The sequence below is a fragment of the Vollenhovia emeryi genome, unplaced genomic scaffold, assembly GCF_000949405.1.
Source record: "Vollenhovia emeryi isolate VEMERY1.0 unplaced genomic scaffold, V.emery_V1.0 DF939411.1, whole genome shotgun sequence".
NCBI classification, from domain to species: domain Eukaryota; kingdom Metazoa; phylum Arthropoda; class Insecta; order Hymenoptera; family Formicidae; genus Vollenhovia; species Vollenhovia emeryi.
Window position 1 is genome coordinate 54,202 of NW_011966955.1, and position 22,111 is coordinate 76,312.

Below are 22,111 nucleotides of genomic sequence, written 5' to 3' on the forward strand. Positions count from 1 at the left end.
GAGGAGAGAAGAGTTTGCGAGAAAAGCAGAGATTCCGAAAAAGGCAGATATTTCGAGAAATCCACAACCTGTCGTGACGAAGAAAGAAGATGTTTCGAAGAGGGAAGAGGTTCCAAGGAGAGAAGAGGACCCGAGAAAAGTAGAGATTCCGAAAAAGACTGAGATTCCAAACAATCCTCACCTTCTCGCGCCTACCGCACACATCACCAATCCATGCAAGAGGAAGGAAGAATATGATAGAAGTAAAACAACGTATCCGATCCGTTCAGGCGCACCGTCGAGGAATTCTTCGAGGAATCACTCATATGTTAGCATAAGGTACAAAGAGCGACCTATGATAAATCATGACGACATGAACTCGATGTCGTCAGCCGCTAGCGTGAACTCGTCGGTGTGGTTTAATCCGGAGTTTTACAAAAATCCGCACGCATTCGTGAGATTCACGAGATCGGTGAGCGAGCGAAGGACCAGGCACAAGGATACCGCGGGGAAGCTGCAGCAAGTAGTCGAGATGCCTAAGCACCTGATCAAAGAGGACAGCATCTTCCGTAAAGTCAGCGATTATATATGCGCCTTGCAGAAGACGAGATTCCAGAATTACGGGCTCGTGGATTGCGTTCCGGCCGGAAGTTCAACAGAATGTAACTCTCAAGAGAAGCTGTCCTCGTATCTCGACATAGAAATTGGCGAGAAAAGTAGCCATCGTCAAAGTTTGGCCAGCGTTTACAAGGAGAGGCCGGTGTCCTGGGCCAGCAAGATGGACGAATTGCAGCAAAACAAACGTCTGGTGTACGATATAGCGACCAAGCAGTTTACTGAGAACAAGGAGAACGCCGTGTGCAATACGCACTCCACCGTGGAGGCTTTGGCGAAGCCTAAAAAGTCGAAAAAATTCTTCCTATTTTGTTAGAGCATTTATGATACTATTGATAAATACGGTAGCGTCTAGAACAGACATGGCCGATCTACGATCCGCGACAGTCTTAAAAATAAAAAATTAAGGAAGGAAAAGAGCCTAAAGCTAGCTTTAATTTAACATTAAAACCAGTTTTAGTATTTCTTCTTAGAATAAGGAACAAATTTTAATATTTTTAAGACTGTTTCGGGCCCGCGAAGAGCTTGAAAATTTAGAATGCGACTCGAAAGAGGTTGGCCATGCCTGGTCTAGAACGAGTCTATTGGGTGATAACACGAGGACTGGTTCTACGCTTATCGTTTCCGAGTTTGACAAGAATCTTCGGACGATGCGACGATCTCAATTTAGTATAATGTAAATTTAATGTGAGTTGTACAGTTGTAAGTTTGTATATACATTGATTTCATTATGTTAACAGGGTAATTCTCACTCTCCGTTTTTGACGAAAATTTTATAAAGAACAGACCAATTTCTCCACACGTCACGCGTATTGTCGCACCCACGTCGTCAACAGCTTTCACGTTTATCTCATTGTAAACAAGAATGAGGATAGACAGATTGCCAAATGCCCATTCTACACCTAGGGATGATCCTACTTGTGGCTCATCCGATACTCGCTTCTATACCTAAAGCTAACCCTACTTACAGCTTATCCGAGGGAGTAGTATAAAGTGTAAAAGGTTTACACTTTGGTTGCTTTCTAATCGTACCAAAGTACAACTACAGTGTACCTTTTACACTTTATACTACTTCCTCGGATAAGCTGTAAGTAGGATTAGCTTTAGGTATAGAAGCGAGTATCGGATGAGCCACAAGTAGGATCATCCCTAGGTGTAGAATGGGCAAAAGGCCCAGGTGGAATCGAGACCACCACACACTTTGCCCCTTACCGACAGCTTTGCCCCTATAATGTGCGAATCTGGACTAAATAGATTTTATCGACAAATTTTGCCTTTTGGTGCGAGTCCAGACAAAATTTAGACAATTCTGTCGATAAAATCGGATATGTTTAGTCGGGACTCGAACCAAAAGTAAATTTGTCGATAAAATCGGATATATTTAGTCCAGACTCGCTCCGGGGGGCAGCGCTGTCGGTAAGGGGCAAAGTGGTGGTCTCGATTTCACTCGCGCCTTTGGCGATCTGTCTATTAATCTGTGCTATTAATCTGTGCCTCGTTTATCAGGTACCGGGAGCCATAATTAGAAGAAGAAGAAGAATTAATCTGTGCCTCAACAGATGTCATTGTCCGAAACGCTTTGTCCAATTACACGAACGTCCCTGGCAATCTTTAGGAACAACATGTTTCAACGACTCGAACATGCTCCGGGCCACCTTACCGGTGAGTTTTGCGACGCACAAATGTTATAAAATCGCGAATCATCATCAACGAAGTTGACGCTGCACCCATTGTTTCGTCGCAACGTAAATAATGATACTGCATTCTTTTCAACAATAACAGCTCAACATAACATCCAGGTGACGTTCACGAAGGCGGTTTCCCCTCCCCTGGTGAAAATAAAAATTGGAGGGTACATCGAATGTAAGGAGAGAGTGACAGAAGCGTAAACGAAAAGTGTGGGAAGCGTAATTTGGAACAGCGAAGCGTAAAAGAAACTTCAACGCTTCTTTTACGCTTTGCTGTTCCAAATTACGCTTCCTACACATTTCGTTTGCGCTTCTGTCACTCTCCCCTTACATTCGATTTACGCTCCAAATTCCATTTTCACCAGGGTCGGGGAGGAGCGTTCGAAAAGTTGACGGTCGCGTGCATTTTTCAGGCGTGCGCGAATTATTTTTACAGTAATCTATATTCCAGAAGATAAACTCTGGCTAGTTTTGAAAACGACAATTTCGAGGATCCCTTTTTGATGTGAAAAAAATGAAAATTCTATAAATTTTCTATATAAAAATATGAAGGAAGGTGATTCTTTAGGAAAACACGGGGTCTGGAAAATGTGCCGAATCCCCATTTCGTTTTGTACTGTTGCACTAGGTATAAGAAAACATATGACGGCCGTAATAAAAATAGCTGTGATAATTTATTAAAATTTCTTGCTATAAATGCACATGGCTTGTTTGGATTCGTTGAGTAATTAGGAAATCGATGGACCGGCTCTCCCGATAAGCTCAGCGCCCACCTCTTTTTTTTATCGCTACCAAGGAGAACCGTTTAAACTCTGGAGATCGCCTTCGCACATTACTACCAATAAATATTTTCGATACTGTGAAGTATCTAGGTCTCGAAGGCACTTAAATAAACTACGGATTGACTTATTCTCTATTACGTATCTAAAAAAATAAACTCGGCTCATAGGCAAATACAGTGTTTTGGCGCGCGATCTTTTTCCAGTCGCGACTTTGAGCGAGAAATTTCAACCTTTCGCGATAGTTGACGAAACTGTCGGAAATCCGTAAAGATTCTTCTCAGACGCGTAGTTTTCCGTCGGAGTAGCGATGAAAGATGTCGTTTCTTATCGAATGTAACGTTGCGTGGCGGTGCGATACGAGTTTCCTATCGCACGCACCATGTCCACCAGCAACATGGTCGAGTTCATCGATCCGATTCACGACGTAAATCTAGACACTAAAAAGTCAGCTTGACACTGATCAATATCTCAGTTTCTTACTTCGCTAAATGATTAAAAAAAAAGCGCATGAGAAGAGTCCCCTGAGTAAAGGCATCTCGAGATCTTCGAGCTTCCCGAGAGATCGTGGTTGCGCTGAATCTGAAGAGAATTCAGCCGTGGAGCTTTGTACTTGCGGGAACCCAAAGATCGGTCCCCTAACTTCGCTGAGGATGTAACGGGCTGGTCTCGCTCACGTTGGTCGGTTGTACTATCGTCGACGGCGTAGTCGACGTGAAGGCGTTGGAGACGGCCTCGGCGATGCTGTCGGTTACTTTGTCGATCGCCTCCGTGACGATATCGTGCTCGTGCTCGTGCTCGTGATCGTGATCATGATCGTGATCGAGTTGCTCCATATGCGTGTGGTTGTGCGAATGTCCGTGTCCGTGGCCACCGTGTGAGTGGGAATGGGCAGCTGTAGACAGAAAGCGTGGATGTTTGAGATTTCGTACGATTTTTAAAGCGCGGACCGGACTGCTCGCGAGATCCGTGAAAGGAACTAACGTTAATTTACGTTGCAAAGTTACTCCCCCACGTGTGAAAATAAGGAATTAAATTAAACTGTTTGCGACAAAAGTTGTTCATATTAATTAGTAGAATAAGATACTATAATAAACAATAGGGGGTTCCATTAAAAAAATTGAAGGTCACCTTGAAATCTTCGAAGCGCCTCCACTTTTTGAAAAAATATTACTAACGTGTTATGGCTCCCTTGATGTAGTACAACTTAATTATAATTTTTGCATATCTCTAAAAGTAGCAGAGATACTGGACCTTTGGTTTAGGTTCTTATCAAGTGGGATCTTATTACGGAGTTATGTCAAACATACTAACGTCCGGAGCCGAGGGATGTAAGACCAAGACCGCAGTGAAATTGTACTCTTAATACGGAACTCCATTCCGCTAAAATGCGTTTTTACTTGTATTTGACATGACTCCTTAACAAAGGTCAAAACGTTGTGAAAGCATATTTAATACATGTGGCCAGCTGAAGTCGAAAAGACACGTGTTTGTGAATTTATTGCAATTTTTTTAAAATATATTTTTACGGGATGATTCGATAAGTGTAAGAAATTAGGTTTTATTAGCTATCATCGTGCGAAAGAGAGAGGTCGGTCCCTCGCGAAGCACAGTAATATTTTACTGAACTCAACTATCAGCGGAAAGTATTTAATCAACGCTAACGACGCGGTTCGTACGACGATACAGCGAGCGTTTTGTTTCAGCCGAATATAAGGAAGCTGCTTAATAATCGATCATTTCAATAATCACCTCGAGTAGCCTTATTAGTTATCTGAGCTAATAGCGTTAGTAACCCAATGAATTATACAAGTCACCTTGCAATGTTATATTTCGCGACGAAGTTATAAGTCACAACTTGAGCACGTGTGCGTCCACACGTGCGTTTGATCACGCACCGTCCGTTGCCACTGTCGCTCATCGAACGCTCCGTAAATTAACTTCCACGCGATTTGTGTGTCTGCGCACGAACTTCTCCAAACGGTACTCAGACGCTCGATAATTTCGTCATCACAAAATGCGTCAAACGGTTGAGAAAGCGGTCGAAAGTCGGTCGGATCGTCCATCGACCTACCCGTCCCAGGTCATTGCCATGGGGGGAGAGAAAGCCTTGGGACTATAAACAGGTTCCTTATGAGATCGAGATTCGTCTGCCTGTCGTCAGCGTGACAATGCTCCCGTAGTGCACGTCATTCTAGTACCGCACGTGAAACTCGTGTGTGTCTTGGAAGAAGTGGGTTGTGTCCGTATGCAATTTGCCAATCATATGGCAGCCGACGCGAGTTGTGTAAAAGTTCACGTTTCGTGCAGTTACGAGTGGCAGTAACGAGCTCGTATTTTATGCGGAGTAAATGCTCCAATAAACCGTTTAACAGATAGAGAGCATGTAGTCTAATTCCTTCGTATTATAATATTTTGCTCTATGTACGTATACCCGAAGAAAATGCTTTAATACGTGTTGTAGCGTTGCGTAAGAATTATTTTTTCAACTTGTACTTTTATGATATTGTTTCGTAAGATTAAGATTTGTTAATGCGCGTCTGGCGTATTTCGTCATTCATTGAATTGAAACGGAACATTGCACTTACGGTCCCTCGCGATTTCGCGAATATTTCGCATTCTCGCGAAAAGGTTGGGCTGCAATTAAGATTGCATAACAGGTGACATCCTCAGAAATATGTGTATAACCATTATTACGATCCGTCTCTCCCACCTGTTGTTGCTTTCTCGGCGAAATAACAAGCGTGCAATCTGTTATTGGATGCAAAGTAATATATACAGTATGCGTGCGATTAACCGACTGAAGATCACGTCGGCGATATTATAATTAGGCCTCAATTCAGCTGCTCGAAGGAGCAGGTCGAAAATAGTCGGAATTAATGGAACAAGTTACCGAGCAACTTTTTTTTGAAGAAGTTTTGGAGATGAAACCCTTTCAGCTATTATTACGTCACATATTTAGTAATATTTAATGTTGCATTTTTTACCCTGAAAAAAATGAGAGAAAAAGAGGAGGAAAAGGTCTCGTTGTAGTGACGAAATATCGGGGGGTAAAAATAGAAGCGAACATCCTTGACTATGAAAACAGGAGGGAAGCTTAATCTTAAAATATGAATTCGAGTTAGAAACATTTCAACGATTGGTACGAATAATTTGCACTTCTGTTAGTATCCGCGTCAGTTTGATTAAAGTCATCAACTGCATTCGACTGGAACAACAATCGTGACAAAGTAGCATTAACTATCAAAAGCGGACAGAGTTTATCGGCTGACGTTTCGAGATCAACAAATAATTCAGTTCTACGTACCGGCGTAATCGTATATACATACATATGTATACACATACCTCTCGTACAAGTATCTGTCGATTCGTACTTTCATTTTTAACAGAGTAACGTCTCGATAACATCTATTTTCGCGGCAAGTTCCGAATGAACGAACGAGCGTTGCACGCTACGAGAAGTTCTGCCACGAGGGGTTCTTCTGCTTCTCCCACCCCAATATACCCTGACCCTGACTTTTCAGTTGCACCTCGTCGGTTTAGGGCAAATCGATTAGATTAGATAACCACTGAGGAACCAACAACGTAAAGTGTATCAAGGGCGTACCTGTAACAGGTTTGCACCGGGACAAGCTATTCCGAAAATTGTAACCGCAAGGATATCGAAGATTACGAAATCGTAGCGAGCGATGACGCTCGATCGACATTTCTGTCTCGAGAGGCTGGACATTAAATCGCCAATCTGCATATAAAATATTCTAAAATACCTTAAAGCAATCTAGAAAAATATTTGAATTATTCAGGCTAAATCTGGTCGCTATGAATAATAATGCGCTCATCATGCAAAATCGAATCGAGGAAGTCGTGGAAGAGATAGCTTCCGGTGAACCCTAATGGAGCCGGGATGGACTTTCACCCTGCGGCAATAAATTCGCGCGCCGCGTGATTTCCCGTTTTGACATGCGGAAATTCACCGGTCACGCGAGAAGCACGAGGGAAACGGAAACGCGCAGTAGGCGCGGATACGAAGGACGACGTTAGAGCAATGACGATAATTCATTTATCCGGCATCGGCGGTGTGTCGCGCCGCGATACGCTCTGATGCATTCTAGAGACGCGGGGGACACCCTCGTCTTCCGGGAAACGAACTCACTGGCGATCTGTAGTCCCAGCATCAGCGTGAACCCGATAATGATTGCGACCAGCTGCAGCAAACCGCTCTTCTCGTTCGCTCTCTCTCGCGCCAGCACCTCGAAAAACACCACGTACAGCAGGGTGCCGGCCGCCATGCCCTGGAGTATGGTGGGTGTAGGCCCCAAATTCTCGCTGTCATTCTTGAAATGATCGAGGACAAGTCCCACGGCGATCCCGATCGGCGTAACCATAGAGAAGATTGACAGGTAGCCGAGGGTGGTCCTGGTCGAAGCGCCGGCCACGTAGAGCTCCATACCGACGCAGAAGGAGATGACCAGTTTGTGAGTCGCGATAGCGGCCGCCAAATACGCGACCGAACTGATGGACGGTTCCAGGCCCACCGCCAGACCCTCGAATATCGCGTGGAATGATAACGCGAGTACAGTCAGCAATCCTTGCACCGAGGTGTTTTGCATCATCGCGCCGTACTGATGATGGTCGTGAGGATGATGATGATTGACCGGGTAGCTCAGTTCCGGCATCGCTAGTTCTAAATCGGAATGCTTCTGGGCAGCTTGATGCCCTTCGTTCGTTAACGCGACGGGCAGGACGAATATAGCGGGCAGCACCTTGTTGTCCTTGCTCGCCTCGCGAGAATCGTGGAGTTTCGGCCGGTCTACATCCGTTTGATCCCTGTTGTCCTCGGTGTCGCTGGTGTCTTTCCACGCGGTGGACTTGGTCGTCGTGGACACGGTGGTGATCGAGCCGTTTGACACCATTGACGAACCCGATGGGCCCGTCTGATTGTTGTTGCATCTTCGCACCGACACCGTCCGGTAGAGCAACGCTTCCGAAGATTCGGGTTTGCCGGTAAGGGCAGCGTGCACGGCTTCCTCGACCAAATAGACGAAGAAGAAACCGCCGCAGAAGAGCAGCTCTGCCAGACCGAGGGTACCCAAATCGGGCAGTTGGCCATTCGACTGATGAGTTTCAACGCTAGCGCGCACTTCTGGCGCCAGATGTACGAACGTCGTGAACAGGAGCACGCCGCCGCCGAAGCAGAGCAAGAGCGACGTCAAGAGACCCTGAAGACGATGCCGCGATGCTTTGGGATCCGTTTTAGGATTTATATTCGTTAGATAGAACGCTCGGGTTATCAAGTTTTATAGATTCCTTGACCACTCTGGAATTCACTTTTCATGTAATATAAAATACCGACGTGATATTAATTTACGACAAACAATTGGTCGTTAAAAATTTTGCTTTTTCTACTATAATCAGATGCATAAATGCGACGTTTGCTAAACAGTCAAGACGTCAGCTAAAAGAAATCAAGATTTAATTGATTCCAAATAGTTCAAGGAATCCATAAATGCCATCTATGAAATACCGAGCACCCTGTAATGAGCAGCTACTCCGGACACGTTACGATTAATACATGATCGACCGACATCATTAATGAAGTTGTCATAAACGTCAACTAACATCTTATGCAAGCGGGACCCCCTGTTCTCTTCCTTCCGATCAAATATTATCCGTCTCGACTTTGTGCCGTCTTAGGTGTGTTTAGGATTGCTCATATATTGATATATAATTATAGTAGGTACTTGAAATCAATGAGTCATATGTATACACTCGGTGAAAATAGAACCTAGAACCGACCGATATGCAGGAATTAAAAAAACGGTCTATGTTTAGCGTAAAGACATTTAATAAATATGCAAGAATATCGGTGTCAAGGATATTTTACTGGGTATATTCATTATTTTCCCGCGAATGTGACTTCGTAACGTTGACTCAAGACATGTTCAGACAAGTCGAGACTCGATTTACAATGGGCACAAAGACGAGCCTTCCGGAGAGCTGCGGGAGTGGGCCAGATATTGGCAAATATCGAGGACTTCTGGCCGCTTTTTTCGGACGTACTTGCTTGTTCGACACGGAGGCCGAGTCAATGCTCGGCGAGGACGCCGAAGTGGACGTGGAGGTGCTGGAATGATTGAAGGAGATCGCTTGGCCACGTTTCTGACCAAGTTGTTTCCTGGCCCTGTAACGTCCCACCATCATCGGTAACGTTCCCAGTGCGAGGGAACCGAAGCCGAGACCGACCATCGCGCCGATCTTCGACATCAGAAGAATATTGGACGTCGTCGTGTCCTCCTCCATTTCGTATACCGTTTGGTACCGATAACGAAGATATGATGAAGAAAACCTTGCTTTCTCTCTCTCTCACACACACACACACACTCTCTCTCTCTCTCTCTCTTCTTCTTCTTCTTCTTCTTCTTCTTTCTCGGGGATTTCACAACGCCGGTGTCGAAGCGATCACACGTATCTCGTTAAACATACGCTAGTGAAGTGTCGGGAATAAGAACCGCGCAAGACGCCGATGTCGCGACAAAGTTTACTTCATCATCACTTCACCACCGCTCTCATTTGCGCGTTCCTGTCGACGACGGGATTCATCTCACGAGCTCGCACTTCCTATCGAGAATGTCCCGTTCTCCGATTCTCGAGGACCCTTTCGCGAGGACGATCACGTTCGCGGCGACCCAGTCGGACGAAACTTCGGATCGAGCCTGAGCTTCCTCAATCAGTTGTACCCTACGATTTTGTACGAAGCGAACAATCGCGAACGGCGGAAAGCTCCACGCGGCGCGACGGCCGATCGGACACTACTCCGGTCTCGAGGGGAACTCAGCTCGATCGGACCCCTCGGCCGCCGCCTCGTCGTCTTACATAGTGCGAACCGAACCGTTTCCTGCCCACTCCCGCGAACGCTACGCTTGTCCTTGTCCAACGATCACTTGCTAGCGTGCATACTCTTTCTGGCACCTGCACCACGACTGATCGTCCCTCATTCAGTAGCGTAAGGCCGACGTGGAGTCGCTCTCTTTCTTCGCGTCGGCATGTACGCGAAATCGAAGGAGGGGAAAAAAGGAGAATGCACAGGAACGAAAGTAGAATGGAAAGGAGAAGTTGAAAAAAAACGAGAGAAGGATAGGAAGGATAGGAGAGAACATAAAAATGTAAACACAATAGGAAACAAGGAACTTGACTAAGATGAAGTAAAAAAAAAAGAGGACAAGCAAAGGAGATCGAGGAAGAAAGAAAAGAAGAAAAAGTAAAAGACGCTGAATTTCCGTTTTATCTTTACGGCATTGTTGGGCACGCTAAACATCGGTTACACCGCTGTAACTGATCTGTGCCCGACGAGGAGTAACGCGTAATGCATTTTCCCTCCTTCGCGCAGGCGGCGGACGCGTCGGTGCGTAGGCGCGTGTACAACACACGTGCACGCGTGAATGAGAGGAGTTGGTCGACGACACTCGGAGACGTCGTCGTCTACGTGCTGGGGCACGCGTGCAGACGCAGTCTATTCCACGTTCGCGCCCACAGTGTCATAAATAACATTCGTGCCGCGAATTAGACCGCAAGAGAAATGAATCTCCTCGAGTGCCCGTATAACGAGGACGAGATGAGACTGACGATAAGTAAAAGAACGGAGGAGTAGACACTGACAATTCTCGAGAGATATCAACCCCTTTTGTTTTTCGTAGAGGATTTGCGGTGCAACTTCATAGAAATAAATTTCTCTTAGTCGAGAGAGATTTGTTCAATTTCTATGTTGTGACACGGATGAGAAAATGTAAAAGTAAAGGCGGCACTGCACTCGTCACTTTCAAAGCAAAAGCATGAATTTAGCGATGTGTGCCACTGAGACGATCACGCCTTCGTGATTATTTACCGGCTCTATAGTACTTTCACCCTTTTCGCGCAAAAGCGAAAGGATACCACCCATTGTGTCGGACACTTCATTGAACGTTTTCCTACATATAAAGTTCGAGCAGCCGCGGAATATGTTTCCAATAAGTTGAAGTCAACAACGACAATTACAACGTTCTTCGTCGTTAATTACGCCGATAACGAAATAATCGCGATTCACAATTACGCCATATTTTACTTTTGCGATAGTTTCCATTTTTTTCTTTTACCTCTCATCGATTACTGAGTGATAAGCCCGTACGGGCGAGCGTGAAGGATACGTACGTGCCAAAGAAGTAAAGTAATAAACAATGTAAGTGACTCATATACAAACCGAGTGAACGGAGCGCTTTTTCGTATCGATAATTTTTCTGTCTGCCGGCGAACGACGGTTATCTGCAAGCGGGAAAATTTTTCACGACGAGCAAAATCAAACGTTACGGGAACCGTGCCGCGTGAATCATCGGGCAGGATGTCCTTTGCGTTTTGTGCCACATTCTCTTTCTCCCCCTCTTCCTTTCCGTTCTTCCCCTGCTATCATATCCTGAAGTACGTATGGTTTGTACGTACATTTCGAATATTAGTCCCGACGAGAGCGCATTGCCTCTTCTCTCTTTTAGAACTGACAGACGCGTGTACACATACGTATACACTGCGATAAGTTGACTGTTGACCAGCGACAATAATTACTCACTGAGAATCGATAAGTGTCGGTCGTGTCGATGATCTTCGACCTCGGATACACGTTCGAGCATCCTCGTTCGGTACACTTTTATTCACGAAATGCTTTCCCGTTTGATTTGCGCACTTTAATCTAATTAAAAAGTATCTTTCAAGTCTTAAGACTTATATCTATGGGAATTTTGTTTGAAGAGAGAAGAATCGCATATCTATTAATAGAGAAAAATTCACAGTGGTCGAAATGATCTCAACTAGGAATTTGAAAACAGAAACTGATCGTTATTTACGCGTAATCACTGATTTAGCATCTTATCACACGTGTACTATTCTTATAAACTGTTCTCATTTAATTACATTTTTTATCGTATTGTTTTTTTATTTTTTTACGTTGTTGATACGAGGAAAGATTGCGCACTTTCAGAAGACAGACAAGTGGATAAGTAAGTGCAAGACGTATCAACGCAATATTCTTATCTATTAAACTTCCCAGTTCTATATTTGTTAGATACGGGGAATGCGTTTACAAAGCGCAGAGATCGGGCATTTACTTATAGCTAACTAAGTATCCCAATTTTTATGCGTCTGCTATCACCGAGGGATTCAGAGACACTACTGTGAGCGTGTGTGTTAGCGCGAAATAAAATCGTTCATACTTACTCAACATCTGCAATCCGAACATCACGAGGAAACCGACGAGGATCGAGAGGTACTGCCTCAACCCAGTGCGATGCTCCTGCAAGATCTCGAAGAATACGACGTACAACAAAGTTCCCGACGCCAGTCCCTGCAACGAGAAGAAGACGATAAGGAGAGTTTTCCCGTTTACATGCCGCGCAATTGCTGGCCAGTTCATAGATTATGCGGAATCCCAAGCATTCTTTGAATATCAAGTTATTTTTTCGATACGCGTATTACGATCGTTTTATTGCAATTTTCTCTTTCATTAAATTTCCCCTGAAAAGATTGAGAGGCTTGCCTGCAATATCACTGCCATGGGTCCGCTCGCGGCTGCGCTGCTGCCGCCGACGAGTGCCATCCCGATGCCGATTCCTATCGGCGACACCACGGCGAACGTGCAAGTATAAATCACGGACAGGTACGTTCTGGTTCTGGACGCGATCAGTTCTACGCCTATGCAGAATGCTATCACAAATTTATGAGACGCCACTGCGAGGAACATGTACCTACGAACGAAATCATGTCGTTTGTCATATTGCCGATTCTTCGTTTCCGGTGGGATACTAAAGTGCAATTCATTATTCAGCTAATCTATAATAAAGTATCTTAATCTCTGCATTTATTTAGAAAATTTATATCAAGTTTGGTGCTCGAATTCAAGTTATGCCAATAAAATTGGTATGATGCGATACAATTGAAAAAGTTTTTTCGTCACGCTCACAGATACAGAGCAATTGCGAAAAGAATGCTACATTCATAGTGTGGGGAGTTTGTCATTCCTCGCCTTAAACGATTAATTTAGAGCACGAGCGCGGCTCGAATTAGGAATTGAAGACACATTCGCGATGCAATTACCAGACGTGACCGGCTGAACTCTCTAAGCCGATGGCCAGGCCTTCGAAGAGCTCGTGGACTGATAAGCCGAGCACTATTAATAATCCTCTGAGCGACGTGATCACGAAGTCATCATCCATTATCGCCGGTAAATGGCTGTGGCCCCTATAAATTAAGAGAAGATGAAGTTTCGCGCGGTTTCTTCACGCCGTCGAAGTGTCATCGGCTCGACAAACATATAAAGCGATTGATAAAGTCGGGCGCAAACAGGCTTACGCGTGTGCGTGACTGTTGTTGGTGCACGACGGTGTTTGACCATTCTCCACCAAGTCGTTTGTGCTAAAATTCACGTCTTTCTTGATGGTTACGTCCCGGTCTGCTTGTCGCTTCCTGAGATACGTATGCACGGACTCTTCCACCAGGTACATAATGAAAAACCTACAAAAGAAATCCGTGGTAATTAATTATATAATCCTGAAGCTCGCTGATTCAGCGATATTTGCAAATTCGACGCCGTAATATATACAATTTTCATTACACTTCAGCTTACATGCCAAGGAGTGGGACTTAGTTTACAATTATATCCTTAACACTCTCATTCATCCCTCCATTCCTACCCCGCAATCTAATACTGCCTACTCTGTACACATCAATATAAACCTACTCTTCTCCTATCCTATTTAACTTATCCTAGTTCCATTCTAATTATAATGCTCCATCCTTCTCTATATTCCTTCCTCCATTTGCCTTTTGGTATTTATTCCTATTCTTCTCCGCCCATCTTATCGGACACAGTATCAAGTTCCCGTACCAAGATGCTATTTTCCCAGATAATTTCGTTCCTTTACTTTTACCCGTGTACCATCTTTGCCTTCCTTCTTCCACCTTTTCTCCTTCCTCCTCTCTTCAAGCTTCTACAGAGTAGAGTCCCTGTAGTTAGAATCTGGACAGAGTTCTAGTTCGACAAAACGTGTCGTCATATAGTCTGTTCGTTATCGCTGTACTGTTGAACTAGTGCAGTTAGTTAGGGCCTGAGCAGAATGGCTGTCTTGTACTCTTAAGACGTAAGACCGTTATTGTGCGTTACCTCAAGACAAAGGCTCAAAACATAAAACATTGTCTTAAGGCTGTCTTAAGGGTATAAAACAGCCATTCTGCTCAGGCCCTTAATTGTACTAGTGCAGCAATGCAGCGATAACGAACAGTCCAAAGATAGCCATATAGAAGAAATAATAATAATACCGCGTTCAGAGTACAGATTCGAGACACTTTATTGATTCTGCCATATTTCGTTGAAACCAATAAAACGAAGGACATTTCTATCCAGACTCTTACTACGAAGAAGTTTTTCCCAGTCCTATCTTAACTTCTTTGCCTTTCTTTCTCTTACCCTTTGCCTATTCATATATCTTTTCCTGCGCTTTTCTTTCTTCCCACGACAGAACGTTTTCTATAAATATCCTGCTACCTTTCAATCTATTTTTCCCTTTCATAATCTTTCTCTTTTTTCTCCGCCGTTAAGGAATATAATAAATTAAAGTCTCAATAAATTCATCATGTCGTAACTGGATCGAATTAAATGTACAAACAGTTATCGTCATCGCGATTTTAAATTGAGAGTAACGAATAATGATATTTTGCTTCTTACTGAAACGAAAATATCTTATTGGAGAGATATTCCACCTTTGCGGTGGTGATTTTTATTTTATGTTACATCTATACGTAATGACGTCAAAGGACTGACTCACCCGGCGCACGCGAGCATATCTGCCAGTGAAAAGTTGAGCTGCGCCATCTTACCAGACTCAACAAGGTTCTGTATGCCTTCCGCCACTTCTGGTATCAAATGCAAAAACGTCGTGCTGAAGAGAACGCCTCCGCCGAAGCCAAGTAGAATACCCACCAGTTTCATCGATCTACGCACGACAAAGCGGCACTTAATGATTTAACTAGTCAGTTCTGTCGTATTACATCATCGGTCTTAAAGCAATATCGGCGAGACGCAATGTACATCACTCATGTCATTTAAGGATTACAGCGAACGTACGCCTTGAATGATTTCTCGATTCTACTCGGCTTTCCCGTACTTTGCCGTATGGATATTCACGAAATATAAATTAATTGCGACTTTTATATTTATCTCGTGGCGTTAAACATTTTTCTACAGATAAGTGTAGGCGTATCAGAAGTTATTATCGAGATTATTGTCATGTAACTCAGCGTAAATAGTAAAGTGTAAATAGTTGAACAGTTAAATAATATGATGTCGAGTACAATAACTCTCTTGAGAATTATTACGATAATTATCATCGTGATCTGTACGGTTATAGGTGCAGTCGTTCCCCGTCGCTTGAGATAACATCTTTACCTGGGATTTTGGCTGCTCATGTCCCACTTTAACCACTTGGCCAAAAGCATCGGTACGATGCCCATGATCGTGCTCACAGTGCACAATACCACCATGGTGACAGCTTTGGCGGTTAACACAGCCTTTTCCGAATCTTTCGAATCCTCGCCGTGGTGAGTCAGGTCCACTCCCGCCATTTGGAGCAAGGATTCTATTAGCGACATGGTGGCGAATCTTCCGGCTCTTCTTCACTGCAAACGCAATAAGTTTTAACAATATAATTAATCTTAGGATATATCGCGTTATTGAGTCGCGTGAGTAAAAGGCTTAGTTTCCGTTCTGTGAAATATTTAATCATCGAGCAAGTTTTGTGTAAAGTGAAGATACCCATAGGAACCGTCAATTTTAATCGATACCTTGAAGATGTGTACGTGCATACAAATTGATGAAAAATTTCGAATTGTTTAATAATAATGTTGGACCGATTCATCGTTCGGCGTTTTCACTCTTTCATATTACGTTTCCAGTCGTAATAAAGCTACAGGCTGCCCGATCTCTTCGAAATTCGTTACAAAGATACGTGCTTAATCTTTCTCATGACTGAGTTTTATCTAGACATTTCTGGTGATTTAGCTACAGTCGGCAGTTCGAAAACGTCGACTCGCGCATTTGTAATATATTTTATCTCTTTTAGAACTAGAGGGTATTTAGTTACCGCGCAAATTCTGTGTCAGTGTATTAGCTTTACTCAGGAAATATTATCCTCTCATGTGTCCGAAGGTGAGTTCCGCGTATTCTTTTCTTTTGCTTTCCCTTGCTATATTTATCTTAAAAGAAACATATATCTCCATCCCTCACTCGCTCCCGCCCATTTCCCTCTCTCATTGTTAAATTTATCTTACCTAAAGCAATCGCGTAATCTCTTGCGAATCAAGGATCGAAAGTCAAGTTTCCGTACAATGTTATTCATGATAACAAATCCGCACTTCCTGGATTTTATTGGATAATTATCGCTCAATAGGTGGCACCATTTGACAAGAAGAGAGATTATTTCTGCATAACACGCGTTATGGCCGGGGGGCGTATCAATCAATCGCGTTAGTTAATTCTAGATTCGCTTACAGAAAATCATATCGAATGAATGAATGAATAACGTTATAATTACAACTTTTTGACAAAAGCGTTTCGCAAGATTTTTTCGTACGTTTAAAAAAGTGGTTTATTTCTTTATCAGTCTTTGTTCTCTCCCGTTATTATTTTCTTCAAAAAAGTACGGAAAAAAATAATGTATCAACAAGAATCAGTGTAATTGAAATAAAATCGTTGAAACAATATCAGTGTTCATAAATAAAAAACATCAGATAATTGTCTTAATAATCTGAATATTTAGTTCAATGCTTAAAATTAAAATCCACAACAAATACAATTGAGTGAATTATTTATGTTTGTGGCATTTTTAATTTACACAGCATTTTTTTCCCGTGTATGAAGTTTTATTAATCCGACCATAATTAAACTTCCATAGTTTCACTTTCAAAGAGATAAAAGATGGACTAAAAACTTTTTTGGAAAATTATTTCCAATTTTTCCAAGTGCTTTTATTATCAGTGATATCTTATATCTTAAAGGAAAGTGTATTAAATTTCGATAATACATGACAATAGTTTTACTGTCGTGCCACTTGAAACTTTGGATTGCTTTATTATCTCGACGTAATTTATGCCCAAAATACACTTATGTAATTCACGCAAATGCTAAAACTTTGTCTGAACCACAGATCTGAATGATCGAAAAGTTAGATTGCATCAATGGCAACGTGAAATCGGAGCAAAAAGCAGTGTTAAAAAACTCGAACTGACTTCGGTGTCGGTGGGCGGCACGATTTCATATCATCGCACCGAAGTTATTATACTTTGCTAAACGACGCTAACTGGCAAATTCTAATTAAAGAAATTTATTGCGAAAAATATTACCTCAGCCAGGGTTTGAACCTGGACTTCCCTACACGTGAGACACCCGCCTAAAGTGTACCAGGTTCAAAACCTGGCTGAAGTAATATTTTTCGCAATAAATTTCTTTAATTAGAATTTGCCAGTTAGCGTCGCTTAGCAATTTTTCTACATTGGTTAATCATGTACTGGCGTCAAACAATTCTTTACGTTATTATACTTTGTTGTATTTATTATATTTTATTGCTATTGCTGTTGCTGTATGCAAAGACTAATTTAATTATCATGTTAGCTCCTCCGACTTTATTGCTAACATTGTGTAGACTTAATATTATTCTGCTACACGAAGACAATTTTTTTCGAAATGGCAAATTTCGTTGTATCACTCGTCAGGAAGAAATGTTACGCTAGTAATAAAAAAAATGGCACAATCGATTACGAATAGATCGGATAAATCAAGGATCACCTCGTCGCTCCTACCTTTTCTAACGTCTTCTATCTGCCTTTCTCCTTACAATGGCACACTAACGCGCCCTTCCCAGAGGACACACGTTTACGACACCGTGTATAAACGTGAGAGTCGACGCACTTACTACTCGCACTGTCTTTTCCACCCGTCGTATATATATACGGTGTGGTGTTCGGTATCGTCTTCCGATCTCTTCACGTTGCGATCGTCACGTCGTCGCGAGTGTCGCACGATAACGCGCCCGAGGATGAACCTACCGCCGACGCAGCAACAGGCATTTCTACATACGTATACATTCACAAAGTGTGCGCGTGCACGATTGTGGGATACCCTTGCTTGTCTGTGTGAGGAAAAAGATAATGATCGTCCGCGGTTGAAGGATAAGGAACCGACGCCGAAGGATAGCACCTTACCCTGCGACGATCGGATGACGATCGATTACGACACAGTACTGCAGCTAAAGGAGAAAAGAGAAGAAAGAGAAAGATTCGTGCAGATGCACGATTATTAACTTTAATTCACTGGTTCGTAATACCGAAACCGTTATCTTAATCTATCCGATCGTTTTGCCGTCCATGCGTTCCGTCCTAAGTAGCAACTCGTCCGGCGCTTGCGCGATGATGCCTATCGGTAGATCGGCATAAATATTTTTTTTTCCGAAGAGAAGCGAAAGGAAGTCGTTGCGAAAAGCTCGTTCGGGACGTGGGAATCGGCGATCGTACCGCGCCGATCTTTCCCGCTCGTGCCGATTCGGTGGCGCGATTTAACGGTGCTCGTTCGTTAGTTGACTCGGCTCGTGCAATCGACACGAACAACGAGAACGCCGCAGGAAGAAGTAACGGCCTTTGAAATGCGCGGCTGTGCTAGGCACCGGGGAATCGAATGCAGTGAAAGTGCAGTACGGCGTGACCCTCCGGCAGGGAAAAAAAGTCAAAAGTCATCGGGACGGGGGGAAGAGAGATTTCTGTGTCGTTCAAGGTAAACGTTCGAGGAGATCGATCGCTTATCCTGGAACGAATAAGAAAAAATTCGCCAGTCTCCGTCTTTTACCATAAACTTTTACCGTAGCGTCCATGAATGTTAAGATCAAGTCGTACGTTAAACGCTGAGAAAATTTCTAGTTGGAAATTGAATTTGTGGGAACGAAATTATCGCGAAAAACGATTTTTCCCACGCTGTTTACTCATTACGAACTTAAATCGCTTGTTAATTATTTTATATCTATGGTACATTTCCGTCGCCTCGGGAAGATTCGTCAGGTGTTTTTTTCCTGCCTTTTCCTCCGCCCTCTCTCTTCAGCCTGCTAATCCATTTAAACAGCTGATATCGCTGCCTCGATATTTCTATGATTACGCAAGAGACACTTTATATGTTAATACACGCGTCGGTTGATTACGCGTATCGCTCGCACGTAAGAGCGATTATTATAACGTACTTCCGATCAATGTCTTTATGATTGATCGGTGTCTGAATCGCGAATTGGCATCTGTCGCCAAATTTCAACTACGCAAATCAATAATAGAGTTACTTAATATCACGAATGGAAGACCGGATTGGGAAATTTATTTATCTGCGCTGCGAAATACCAAAATGATTTATATTATTAGTTATTAACAATTACGTGTCGAACAATATCATCAATTTTGTTGTTAATACTAACATATCGCGAATCGCAACAACTGCACGGAGAGTGTTTTCTCTTAAAACCCTGCCGGAAATAATTCTACAAAATTCTACAAAAAAAATATACTGTCAGAATCTAAGAAATTCTACGTAAATTTAAAAAGTGTTACAAATATCAACATGAAAATGCTAGAATTGGACCACTTTCGTTTATTTTTATAATATTCTACAAGTAAGCATTTTATAATATTCTACAAGATGTTTTAATTCTTTAAGATTTTGTTGTTTCTTAAATTTTTAAAACTAGTAAAGTTTTGTACTAATGTTTACAAAGTTGTACATTTTCATGAAATACTACTTGCAATAATTTCTGGATTAGAGAACATTGTAGTTTGTGATACTATTTCGTAAATATTTTTACAAAAAATCAATGTTTCAACGAAGATATAAAAATTTCTATAAATTTCTATTTCAAGTCAATTTTTGTAGTTATTTATAGAAGTTTTTTCCGCTAGGGAATTTACCCTGAAAATCATGTAATCGTGGAACAATGTGGCATTTTGAAGAATTCTATAAAAGTTTTTTGAAATTTTACTATATATTTCACTACACTGAGAAAAATATCCGATTAAATATAATCGGATAATCTAATTAGGTACATGATAACATACGGATATATCTGATTAAATTGTATATCCGATGAAAAATATGATCGGTTTTTCGACCAAATTTTATCGGTAACTGTATTTCATCGGATATATACATAATTTAATCGGAAAAATTAACCATCGGAAACGCTATTTAATTGGTTTATCCGATGGAAATTTTTCTCAGTGTAGTAATTGTACTTAATATATATTTTACTAGTAGAACACAGCTGGAAAATTTGTGTTTTCTTGTTAATAAAAACGCCGGTTAAAATTTTTGTGTTAAATGTTTAACACATTTATGTGTTAAGTTAACATATTGCTCTTATGTTAATTGATCTCAAATGTAAAATTATTAAAATACTTGAAAAGAAATGTTAAAACAATGTGTACTTACTTTTTAATCTTACACAATACACATGTTCTATGTTATTAGTAACAAGATTTATATGTTAAAATTTACAGAATAAAATGTGGATTTTATTCTATATAACATAAGTGAGAGTGATTTCGAACCGTTAATTGACTTATTATATCTGTAAAATGTAAAAATTACATTTTTAAATTCATTTTGTCATTAAAAATATGTTAATTTTACACAAAATTTATTTCAAATTAGTTTGAGATTTGCATTTATTTTGTGTTAAAACATTAACAGAGTATTAGTGTGATCATTTGACATATCCATATTATGTTAAATTAACAAAAAAATTTGTGTGGACCGTTTGGGACATGTGATATCTGTTAAATTTAACACAAATTTTTCAACTGTGAATGTATAGTAAAATTTCGAAAAACTATTATAAAATTCTTCAAAATGCCATGTTGTCCCACGATTACATAATTTTCAGGATAAATTTTAAGAAAACTTTCTCTCCGTGTACATCAGCTATTAAGAATTAAGTTACTAATAATTTCTTAATCGACCTTGATGTAGGTATTACGTTCCAAATCTTCTCACGGTTAAATTACAACTGTTGGAAAAACCGCATACATACACGGATCTGGTAAAAACGTGATAACTTTTAAACGCTGACGCGGCGGTCCGGCCGATTATACGGTTTCGAACGTAATGAGGATGCATTGCACGTACCTCCGCATTAGCATTTCACCGGCCGGGTGTTCCCGCGAAGACAGGGGAATCCCCTCGCACGAGGAAAAGTAGGAAAATTATATAGAAATTCTGTTTTTTATTACCTGATATGCAATTTTTTGTATTCGCTTTTAGTATTAATTTTTAATACTAGAGAGAGAGGCAGAGAGAGAGAGAGAGAGAGAGAGAGAGAGAGAGAGAAATTTTAATTTTTACTCGATTCGATATATGTTCTATCGTCAAGAGGTTGTTATGATGCTCGAGAAACGCCCACCATTTTCTTTTGCCTTGGAAAAAGAGGGAGGAAGGGGGGAGAGAGAGGTATTCGGGATTTTATGTACACTTCGCCGCCTCGACCCAGGAGAATTTCGGGTAAACCCCTCGTGCGTGTAAAGTCCGTATAAACTTCTGAGTCGCGTTCCGTAAGTAGCCCGCGCACGTGTTACTTAATAATGCGCCACGACGCGTGTCGGTTTTGTTTAACGTACATTTTTGTTTAACGCTCCAGACACACGGTTAACATAAATTATGAACCACGTTCGAGCGCTTTTGACTTCTCGTCGATTATCGTCGCGTCAGCAGCAGAAAATGCTAATAGCAGTATGCTACGACGGAAACTTCATCGTTGCTTCAATGCACTTTATCCTCATTCTAAGTTAAGAATTCCATGCGTAATTTCAAATTAGTTTTAATGAGTCTGTTATTTCTCAAGATATATTAAAGCAGAAAAATGTAAAGCTCGTAAAGTAGAGGAGAAAAAGAGAGAAGGGGGAGAGAGAGAGAGAGAGAGAGAGAGAGAGAGAGAGAGAGAGAGAGAGAGAGAGAGAGAG

At 41.9% G+C, this 22,111-nt stretch overlaps 2 protein-coding genes across 7 annotated transcripts in view; one reads left to right on the forward strand and one right to left on the reverse strand.

Moving 5' to 3' along the window:
• LOC105557852 overlaps positions 1-1,349 on the forward strand; it is a 7,402-nt gene extending 6,053 nt beyond the window's left edge. Inside the window, exon 3 of one of the 3 annotated variants that reach the window (XM_012005214.1) lies at positions 1-1,349. In XM_012005214.1, the coding sequence (XP_011860604.1) occupies positions 1-910 (910 nt within the window). In that variant the 3' untranslated portion in view covers positions 911-1,349. The other 2 variants (XM_012005215.1, XM_012005213.1) reach the window with 2 other exon arrangements.
• A 1,585-nt stretch (positions 1,350-2,934) lies between these two features.
• Positions 2,935-22,111, reverse strand: part of LOC105557853 (zinc transporter ZIP3-like) — a 25,314-nt gene continuing 6,137 nt past the window's right edge. Inside the window, exons 1-8 of one of the 4 annotated variants that reach the window (XM_012005218.1) lie at positions 17,916-18,085; positions 15,522-15,751; positions 14,902-15,069; positions 13,430-13,591; positions 13,175-13,318; positions 12,618-12,825; positions 12,299-12,425; positions 2,935-3,956 (exon numbers count right to left, since the gene is read on the reverse strand). In XM_012005218.1, the coding sequence (XP_011860608.1) occupies positions 3,700-3,956; positions 12,299-12,425; positions 12,618-12,825; positions 13,175-13,318; positions 13,430-13,591; positions 14,902-15,069; positions 15,522-15,724 (1,269 nt within the window). In that variant the 5' untranslated portion in view covers positions 15,725-15,751; positions 17,916-18,085 and the 3' untranslated portion in view covers positions 2,935-3,699. Of the gene's footprint in view, positions 3,957-7,214; positions 8,281-9,121; positions 10,244-12,298; positions 12,426-12,617; positions 12,826-13,174; positions 13,319-13,429; positions 13,592-14,901; positions 15,070-15,521; positions 15,752-17,915; positions 18,086-22,111 lie in introns of those variants that run through there. The other 3 variants (XM_012005217.1, XM_012005219.1, XM_012005216.1) reach the window with 3 other exon arrangements.